Below are 10,823 nucleotides of genomic sequence, written 5' to 3'. Positions count from 1 at the left end.
AAAATAGTCCAAGAAGCTAGCAGAATATCATAATAACTTTCAATTTTACTAAATTCTGACTCCATATAATATAAAATAACGACTAATCAACTATTAAATTAGTCATCGACTATTTTAATAGTCGATTAGTCGTCGATTAGTCGACTAATCGTGGCAGCCCTACATCTTACAGCATAATTTTACTCAAAATTTTGCTAAATTGAGGATAAAGCAGCTAAGGCCACTCTTGACCTCTGGACTCTGGTCAATTTAACTTGTACACTAAAAAACCTCTGAGCTTTCTATCCATCCATCTTCTTCCGTTCATCTGGGACCGGGTTGTGGGGGCAACAGTCTAAACAAAGATGCCCAGACTTCTCTCTCCAACATGTCCTGGGTCTTCGTGGGGGCCTCTGCCCAGTGGGACACCTCCCCAGTGAGGCGTCACGGAGGCATCCAGACCAGATGCCTGAGCCACCTCAAGTGATATTTTGGATTAAGCAATAAAGAAGGTAGAAAACTCCAACCATTCATTTGACATATTTTTCCATATTCAAAAAAAAGAAATGTTAGTATGATTAGTTTATTGGTTGAAAATAAGTTGAAAAAAATGTAAAAACTATTTTTTTTTTTTTGATGGACCTTCAAACAATGTTATTTTGCTGGAAGAGGGGACAGAACAATATGTTACCCAAGCTTTCTTAATCTCTGTTCTCTAGTGGGAGGCTGTCCAGCTCGTCTTTTCTGATGATTCAGAAGAACCGAGTAAACTAAAAAGAAGCAGGACAGCGCACTTCCTTGGCTTACATTAAGAAACCACTGGTAATTAGAATATCATGGTTAGAGGCTGTTATTGGGCATCTTCCACAAGAAGTTTGGTGGTGATGTTACTAACAGTTTGGGAAACAATTAATGAATGTTTCCCAGTGAATGTGTCAAAAAAAAAAAAAAAAAAATCTGCCCAGTGCATGATTGTAAAACATTACTTTTTTTATGTTTCAGCCCGTGACCCAGATGACATTGAGGAAAGGTACATCAAAGTTTTAAAGACCTTAAAAAATGACTCACCTTGTCTGTAGCCTTCCAAAAAGTAGGGGTGGACCAAAACCCAATAGTCACCAACACTCCAGTGGCCAAAAGCCAAATTGTTCACGAGTGATGGAAGATCGGAGCGTGAGATCGACAGGCGGATTGGAGCTGCGTCCGCTATTATGCGGTCGCTGTACCGGTCCGTTGTGGTGAAAAGAGAGCTGAGCCAGAAAGCAAAGCTCTCGATTTACCAGTCGATCTTCGTTCCAGTACTCACCTATGGTCATGAGCTCTGGGTCATGACCGAAAGAACGAGATCCCGACTACAAGCGGCTGAAATGAGTTTTCTCCGTAGGGTGGCTGGGCGCTCCCTTAGAGATAGGGTGAGAAGCTCGGTCACCCGGAGAGAGCTCGGAGTAGAGCCGCTTCTCCTCCGCATCGAGAGAAGCCAGTTGAGGTGGTTCGGGCATCTGGTCCGGATGCCTCCTGGACGCCTCCCTAGAGAGGTGTTCCGGGCATGTCCCACTGGGCGGAGGCCCCGGGGAAGACCCAGGACACGCTGGAGAGACTATGTTTCTCGGCTGGCCTGGGAACGCCTCGGGGTCCCCCCAGAGGAGCTGGAGGAAGTGGCCGGGGAGAGGGAAGTCTGGGTATCTTTGCTCAGACTGCTGCCCCCGCGACCCGGTCCCGGATGAAGCGGAGGAAGATGGATGGATGGATGGACTCCAGTGGCAGAACTTGCCATCACAGACCAAGAAAAATACTCTTGAGCTAAAAAAAAATGATCCATTCCCAATGACAAGCTGAGGGATTTTATCTGGTCTTGAAAGGAAGAAATTAAAGCCAATTCAGAAATTTGAGTAAAAAATCAAACAACTAAAACAAAATGTTACTGCCCATAGGCAAGGGCAGATTTTGAAGAGTTGTTTGTAAAAATGTGTAAGTACCAAGCCTCAAAGAGTTCAGAAAAGATTTGTAAAGTTTATCTCACTTGTTGATGTTATTTAAAATTTCAAAGTGATAATATTTAGTTCATATTACAAATTGCTTAAAAATGTGTAGATTTTTCTCCATTATTTCTGAATGTTTTTTATATATTTCTGTTTTAATGGTATTAAAAAGTTCTTTTTAGAAGTTTTATGCTTTGTGATTACTTGTGGTAAAAGCACAAAACACTCAATAAATGGTTAAAAAAGATAGCATGCTTAACAAATGTATTAACTATCAGTTTACTAATAGGGACTTTGAAGACAAAGGTCTGACTTTAGAAGTTAATATTCTGATTAACATCTATAATGCTAATAAATATTTTACTAGCATCTAACACATTTATAATACTCATTAATTTGTCAATAAAGTTAATTAATGACTCTTCTTAAGCTTGTTGACATAGGTCTATGTGAGATAGCTATAATGGTATTAAATGTCTTACTAGATTAATAATGCTTGATAATCTGTTAACAAGGTTTGTTAATGAATCTTATTAAGTGTCTTAACACTTATTAATTTCAAACAGACTTGATTAACCCTCTGGAACCTACAGCTCAGTTTTTGTCTCTTTTGGAATTTACCTCTGTATTTTTAGTTTGAAAGACTACATGAATGCTTATTTGGTATCATTTTAATCAGTACAACCTGTCCTATGTGACACTACCTTTATTTAGTCATTTTTACATGCTGTATTTACACACTAGATATAAAATTAGGGGGAAAAAATCAGTCTTGAAAAATATTCTTCATTTTGCTGTGGAAACGAAATGTTTTTACAACATGGAATGAAGGTCTTATTATTATTATAAAATAATAATAATAATAATAATAATAAAAACAAGAATACATTTAGTCAACAAACTAATAAGCAGCCAGTCCAGAGAACTTGGTACAGGCTCTGGTGTGACCCACCCATGTGGCATTTGAGTACCTGTTTGCGGTATTTCTGTATTTTAGCATTGGTCTTTTAAATATTTGTCCGCTAATAAAGATTTGTATTTTTGTATTTGATTTTTCTCAGTCTTCCGGATCAGTGACTCAAGTTCAAGTTAATTTTATACTGAGTTTGATCACGTTGATCGCATGACTGCACAGTTCCAGAGGGATACCAGCCTTATAAAGATTGTCTTAAATAGACCAAATACACATACTGGTGGTGCGCTCAGTGGATCTAGGTCTTCCCAGCTGTCTCTGAATTTCAACTGAAGGGCATTACTGGTATGTTTACATTACTATTCTATGCTTTATCTTTGTGCATTACAATAGAAAACAAAACATATTCCAGCTAAAATGGAATTGTTTTGTGGAACATTCGTGACATTTTACTGTTTTGCTTGCTTATTCACAAGTGTGAATTTATGCGTTATGTGTTCTTGCTCTCACTACAGAATATGAGTTGGAAAAATACATGTTGTCATCTGATATTCACAATTAGTTTTGTTAAACGATGAACAATATTACCTAAGCTCTCAACCTAAAAGTTTGTTTTAATGTGTGTGTCAAGTTATGTTTCTTTTTACAATTTCCCCACTTGAAAGGGATAAGAGACATCCACTCAAAGATGTAGCAGGATTTCACTCATAAAGGACCAGTCAAGTTTCCAAGTTTCCAATCTTCACATTTTATTTCCATTTGGCAAATAATCAACCGCTGTGACATTTCATCTCAAATTTTTTTGGTTTTTTAGTGAGTTTGTTTGAGTTGGAAATTATGAGCCTTTTACAGTAGCTGAAAAACCTTTACATCAGAAAACACAAATCAAATAGTCTCTTAATTTCAACAATATCCACAGGAATCAAGCAAGCAGTCCATTTCCAGAAGTTGATTTTATTTTAGAGTTCCAGTTCTTACCGGCTGCCTCTTTGGTGTTTGTAGATGTCTTTTTTTCTCTTCTCCTTCTGCTGCAAAGTCAATTGAGCACCAGCTGCTCTGAATGATTGCTGAGCTTCCTGTCTTCAATGAAGATGTGCGTCTCCTTTATTTGTCCCAGCAGCACATACAGGCCTCAGCATGTTGGTTCCTCCATAGAAACAGCTTGGTGAAGGTCTTCAGTCAATCACAGCTGTGCTCCACCCAGCAACTCTGGTTTTGAACTCATGTTTGACAGCACAGTGTGAAGATGTTCATTCATCCATGATCGACTCATAGCTGATTGTGTTTTAAAAACTTTGCTTTGCTTGACAGTAGGTGTGTTTAAGGAAGAAGAGCAATTGTTTGTAAAAACAGACAGGTTTTTTTTGTTTACCAAGGATATCCTCAAATGATTTTTTTAAATTAAATTCCAAGTCGTTTGAATCATACCAATACTTTTGTAGTATATTTTTTATAAACGAAAAAAAATGTGTTAAACTGATGCAGGTTGTTCCTTATTTTTATTTTATGTACTTTCTTTTATCTTTTAACACTCAAACAAAGCAATTCAGTGAAGTAGCTTGAACAATCAAATAAAATTAGTGCAACTATTACCCGAAAGGAAATTGTTAACTATAAAATAAAATAAAACAGGCGATTTTAGTCATATGAGAAAGTTTGGAAACTGGCCTTTTTCTTTTAGAACTTAAGCCTTTTTGGTTATGATCCATGTTGACATGAAAAATTCTTAAAATAAATAAATAGAAGGGATTTTCTCCTTAAATCTTTTTTTGCAGTAAGATAGTAATTAGGAAAGTTTGGTGACTGATTTTGATCAGTTAATTAGTTACAACTCACTAATAGTTGTTAGTATTCTACCGTCAATCTATAAGGCACATTTATAAATCCCATACAAATTAAGTATTATTTAACAAATAATTTATAACTTATTAACAAACTGTTAAGAATTTGTTAACTAAAAGATAGTTATCATAAAGTGTTACCAAGAAAACATCAGAAACACTCAACATGTCTCTAAACTTTCATTTGATATGATAACACAATTTAAACTAACAAACTCAGAAACTGAATGATTATATTGAATAATAAAGAAAATATTAAGAATGTTTAACATTTTCCTGAGAAGTCTGGAATAATTGTACCACTTTCCTTCCCTGACTGCAGCATAAATGATCAAATTATGTTTTTCCGCAGAAGAGATGAGCTCTCAAATCAGACTGAGGCTGCTCCCGACTACCAGATGCTTGTACGACAAACCCATTCAGGTAAAAGTCTCACATCTGAGATCCAGACAGGTGGTCACCATTAAAGCCAGTTCAACTGATGAAAAAGGAGTTCTGTTCAGCTCTTCAGCCACTTACAGGGCTGATGGCAATGGAGACATTGACCTGGTCAGAGACGCCTCACTCAGCGGGAGCTACGTTGGAGTTGAACCCATGGGTCTACTGAGGACACTGAAACCAAACACTTTGAACACATATTTTTATAAGAACAAAGCATTAGAGCCTCACACGGTGAAGTTCTCTGTGCATGATGAAGAACAAGACCAGATCCTGGCAGAGGCGATCAATGAGAGGCTTCTGATGGCAGACGGGGTCAGCAGAGTTTCTGTGAAAGAAGGGAACTTTCATGGAGTTCTCTTTACTCCCCCAGGTATGATTAGCTATCTAACTCGTGTAACATTTGATTAGGTCAAAGAATATACGTTAAAAAACAGAGAAAAGTTTATGTGAAGGCAGCACTGTCGTGGACTGGTTTATACCCTTGCCTCACATAAAAATGCTTTAATTGCCAAAAAGTATTGTTGAAAAAAATATTTACCAAACATATTTCTTTGTTTTTTTTTAGTTTCTAAAGGCAATTCCTGCTTAAAAAAATAATAACTGTACTTTAAAAGAGAGAACCTACCAGTACAGGTATGAGAAAAAAGGAATCCCATAAAGTATATGCAACATGGAACCAAACATGAAACCTAAAGACAGATGAATTAAAAGTGTACATCTTTTTAAAATAAAGGAAATCGTGAAAACTGTTTTTAAAACACATTTTCTGTCTCTTGTAGGAACTGGTCCATTCCCTGCTGTGTTGGACCTTTGTACCTTCATGTCAGAGAGAAGAGCAGCTCTGCTGGCCAATAAAGGATTTGTGGTTCTCACACTTCCTGTCTTTCAAGAAAAGCTTGGTAACTTAAAAATGTTGGCCCTGGACCCTTTTGAAGAGGCCATTAATTTCTTACTGCAACAACAAAAGGTGACAGATTTAATATAGTAATGATTACCATGTTAAACAGTGTTGGAGACTATTCAGGAACACTGTGATCTGAGAGTAAAAATGGTGTGAGGAAAATTAGAAGAAAGGAAGGATAGACCAAGCATTGATATGCATCTGTTCATTCTTTGATTTGGTACACTTTTTGTTTGTTTGTTTGTTTTCCCTTCTATACATATACACCTTTTGTCCCCATTTAGTCTCTTTGTTAGTTTGTTGTATTGTTTGGTAAATACAATTTTACATTAAAAAAGGAAAAAAGGAACATTGTGATCTTGAAAATTTGGTTACATTTCAACATTTGTGCCATTCATTTGACATTAAATGTATAGCTAGAATTTAAAACCCCACAAAAAATATATAAAAGAAAATCTATTACCTGTAATGTTTTTCAGTTTGTTGTTAGGTTTGAAATGAACGAGGATGTCATGAGTTGATCCTTCCAAGCTTTCTACACATAGCTGACACCTTGCGTTTCAAACTATTATGCAAATTGTATTTAGGTGTCACAACTTTCATTGCCGTAAAGCTCGGCAGATTATGGCACTAGTTTGAGCAAGAAGCGCTTAAAAACAGTGCTGTAAAATTAACGACACAGTTACATATTGGACTTCCAGGCTAAATAAGTTAAGATTTAAACCTCATATAGGCATAAATGTTCATTAGTTCTGAAAATACTAAAGCTACAATCACTGAGCTTTCTTACAAAACTAATAATCACCTTTTTCTATTAGTTCATATATTTTTCTATTTGGGAGTTGCACAATTTTTACTTACTTGTTCAAGCAAACTCACAAAAGTGCACTGTTTGAATTTTAAATGATAAAAGGTTATGAGAAAAATGTGCAATATCTGTGTTTGAAACTGCGATGACGTTTTGACATGTGGCAAATGGACAGATAGCAAAACAAAAATACTAATACATTTCCATTCCACTGTGGGATCACTAAAAAGGAAAAACTAGATTAAAGACATAATTATTTTTAAAATGTTTTACAACAAATACTTTTAATTAAACATATATAAAGTACTTCAAAACACACACATATTACATGAAAAATTAAGCACTGCAAATTTAAATTGGATGGATGGATGGAATAATTTGCAACTTGAAATTCTTCACTGCATCCCGTGCTGCTGCAATAAACTCCGCCTCCCTCCCTTCTTCCCCTCATGGGCACAGACGCAGCAGCGGGAGTCTTTTTTCGCGGGACATATCTACATACCAGAAATATCTTTTAGTAGCCTCAAAACCCGAACATGGAAACATGTTTAATGATGTTCTTTGTAGAACTCTGAGAAATAAATAAACCTGATCTAATCATCTGAGTTTTATGGGTTTGAGAAGAATTTCTCCCACACACGGTGGAAGTGTCCCATTTTTTAACCCTTGTGCTGTCTTATGGCATCCAGATGACCCCACCCTTATATTGATGCGTGATCCCCCCATGACAAAGGTAGACAGGATTTTTGTCTGCCGCAGACACCAGTGAAGATAAATCCTTGTATAAAAAAAAGTTCAGTGCACTGTCTTGTGGAGTTGAGATGACACCATTTTTAATCTAAACATGCCTAGGATAGCACTTAAACACACCTCAGGAATGCATCAGGCAGCAACTTTGATGCACATAAAATAAAGAACGTGGACGCGAATTGCGTTCTGTTTGATTGGAAAGTTGATTTGCATGATGTGCGCCGGCAGGGGGTAGGGAATCCGCGGTACACCTATGCGCAAATGATGGAATCAGTTGAACCTCTAACCGATTGTTGGATTGAACACATACTCTGAGGTGTTGCTCTTGTTCAGTCACGTGTTGGGGAACCCCCCCCCCCACGCCATACTCCCACACTATGTAAATTTGGCATTAGAGTGCTCCAGTGATTCGTCAATGACTCAAAAAGCTCCATACCATTGGTTTAACGTGTCGAGGGCTTTATTTGATTCATTACTTCAAACTACAAAGAGATAGTTTAGCAATTGTCTAACTTGTGACCACTTATCAGCATTTATGCCTCCTTTTGCTGTATGCTGCACTGGCCTGATACTGCAGTGACTGTACATTTTTGGTTTATTGTGTAGGCCCTGCTATTGCACGCTTACTTATTGCGGGTCTTGTTGATGCCTTTGAGCTGGCTTCTCAGGACTTGCCTCGTTGGAGGTATTTGGCTAGTGCTGCTCTCCTCGTTGCATGTTCAAGGTTGCCATTTGCCTGTGGAATTCCAAGGCACTTGTTACTGTCTTCAATGTCTGCTATTGTTCCTTCTGGGAGTGAGACTCCAGTGTGGACTACCTTGCCTCTCTTTGTCACCATCCGACCGCATTTCTCAAGCCCGAATGACATCCCAATGTCAGTATTGTAGATCCTGGTGGTGTGGCAAGCAAGCAGAATCAAAGATGAAGCAGAATCGGTATGCAGACTGAGTGGCACAAACAACACTTCTGTTTCTTCTTCAAATACCTTTCCGGCAGGCTATAAACCAAAGAGTCAAATGCTGCCATCCTCAGGTGGTGAAAAGAATAAACTAAACCTAACTAAATTCTGAAAAACAGACCAGTCTGGCGGAGAAATTGAAGGACAGCACACACCTAGCAGCTATATTATGAAGGCATAATGGGATGATACTCCGAAATGAAAATTTAGAAATTTCTAAATCACTAAAATGGATAAACAAAACCTGCCTTTCAGCATTGTATTTGTTGCAACTAAAAAGCACATGAGACACCGTCTCCACAAACACAAAGACCGCTGTCATGCCTGTGAACAGTAAACAAACAAGCAGCCAGACCACAATGACCCAATGTCAGCCTGGTAAACTCCACCTCCTCTTTACGACAGGAAAACGCACCTGCTGAGGGCTCTCTTAATAGACCTCTGACATGAGTAGTACAGTCTGCCCCTTTGTTCCCTGTCCCATTCCATCTACCAAAGTTTGTTAACATATTCTGTATACATGCTGTAACACTCGGGCCCGTTCCAAGAAGAAGGTTCAACAAATTTAGAGTTCGAACCTGAACTTAGAGTCACTGGACTCAAAATTCCCAAACTCAGGGTTTTCGGTTCCAGAACAGCTGAAAATGTTTGATTCAATCAACTTGAAGTTGTCAGAACCAGAATCAGGTGTGAGCGTCGCGACCATAAAAAGCCCTGATCAATGAAGCAAAGACAGCACGATTCACCATGGCAACGGGAGCAAACGCCCGAGTTTTTTACTCCCGGCAGCGGAAATTGATAAGTTCCTTCAAGCAAATGCGACTATAGGAGAACATTTTCCGCAAGAAAAGCAACACAGCTGCAGCGGTAGAACAGAGAGAAAATATCTGCAGTTATTTGAATCATTTCTAATAATGAATAAATAATGTCAGGAAGGTTATTTTGTCTCTTGTTAAGGAATGGTTTCTGATCTGTTACTAATTTAACCAGTAATCTCCGTAATCGCATGAATGACCAGTTTTGGTAACCCCCCCCACCTACACACACGGATATCACTGCACGCTAAAAAAGAAACTGTAGCTGCATATGTTAAAAAAGCATTTATTTAATTTTAATTCTCAAGACTTAAAACATATTCGCCAAATTCTTTTTTTAAGCGGGAAAAAAATTCCGTAACCGGGAATCAAACTCGCCAACTCCGCAGTGGGGAGCAGCGACGCTGACAACTGAGCTAATGTTTGACGCAAGTACTGGACTGTAGATGAGTTGAGATGGTTTCTCTGTGTTTGACATTCAATAATTTCTATTGTTTAAAATAAGGAAAAGAAAACGGTATTTTTTTAATAGCAAGTCCCTGGAATAACTGGCTTTTTATAATATCTCTGAAATAAAAATGAATCAGGAAACTGCAGTCAGTCGACTCGTGTCCTCCAAATCCTCTACCGACGTAAATAACATTTCCTCTGGATTAATCAGCCTCCTCTCTACATGATCCTCTATGAATGAACATGTCATTCTGGTTTCTGCGTGGTGAAAACGTGACGTCTCTAATGTGAATGTTCTCTAAATGTTAATGAGGAACTCATATTTGAACATCCTTCACTTTAAAAAGGGGCAGAGACCGCAGAGAACTCTAAGTTTCCTGAAGAAAACCTGCTACCGACCAGGTTTCGTTCACAGACTCAGTTACCATAGTGATTGATTCTGAGTTCAGCTTAACCCGCTTCTTGGAACGGGCTTGGTTTCGCCCACTTTCCCAGGTTTGAGTTATCCCTCTTTCTGAAACCGAAAACTCAGAGTTTTACTGAATTTGGAGTTCACGAACTCAGAGTTCCAACAAAACCTGCTTCTTGGAACGGGCCCCTGCTTACCTAAAGAAACAAAAACATCAACATTGTAATCATTCACACTGAATAAGTCTCTGAGCAGTGCTTAAGTGTCTCGTGTGTGATTGAAAAATGAGAGTCAGCTGAGCGGCATCCAGGATTTGTGTACTGCGGTTGCTGGGAGATGAAGTGCATTTAGTTCTCCGGAGACTGCTCCTGACCAGAGGGAGAGACACAGTGTTGACTCCTGAAACAAACTATCAGAGAGCACAGAATTGGACACCAAAGGAGGAGCACACAGAGGTCTAGATGTATACAGTTTATTGAAGCTTAAGTGGTGTGGAAACGTTGCTGCCAGATGCAAAGAGGAACCTATAACTGAAGCACAAGAGTTATTGTAGGTCAGATTTATTGAAAGAATGCACAA

The 10,823-nt window shown here is 38.3% G+C and overlaps 2 protein-coding genes and 1 long non-coding RNA gene across 6 annotated transcripts in view; 2 read left to right on the top strand and 1 right to left on the bottom strand.

The window, feature by feature from the left end:
- LOC118599450 overlaps window positions 1-3,911 on the bottom strand; it is a 6,975-nt gene extending 3,064 nt beyond the window's left edge. Inside the window, exon 1 of the long non-coding RNA XR_004948804.1 lies at window positions 3,850-3,911. This is a non-coding gene — a long non-coding RNA (uncharacterized LOC118599450). The remainder of the gene's footprint in view (window positions 1-3,849) is intronic.
- rph3aa (rabphilin 3A homolog (mouse), a) overlaps window positions 1-10,823 on the top strand; it is a 199,717-nt gene that overhangs the window by 130,382 nt on the left and 58,512 nt on the right. The window lies entirely within an intron of this gene.
- Window positions 2,889-10,823, top strand: part of LOC118599449 (acyl-coenzyme A thioesterase 5-like) — a 13,175-nt gene continuing 5,240 nt past the window's right edge. Inside the window, exons 1-3 of the mRNA XM_036214540.1 lie at window positions 2,889-3,216; window positions 5,065-5,523; window positions 5,933-6,120. Coding sequence (XP_036070433.1) covers window positions 5,070-5,523; window positions 5,933-6,120 — 642 coding nt within the window. The 5' untranslated portion in view covers window positions 2,889-3,216; window positions 5,065-5,069. The remainder of the gene's footprint in view (window positions 3,217-5,064; window positions 5,524-5,932; window positions 6,121-10,823) is intronic.

The sequence above is a fragment of the Oryzias melastigma genome, linkage group LG12, assembly GCF_002922805.2.
Source record: "Oryzias melastigma strain HK-1 linkage group LG12, ASM292280v2, whole genome shotgun sequence".
NCBI classification, from domain to species: domain Eukaryota; kingdom Metazoa; phylum Chordata; class Actinopteri; order Beloniformes; family Adrianichthyidae; genus Oryzias; species Oryzias melastigma.
This window is presented reverse-complemented; position numbering and strand designations above follow the sequence as displayed.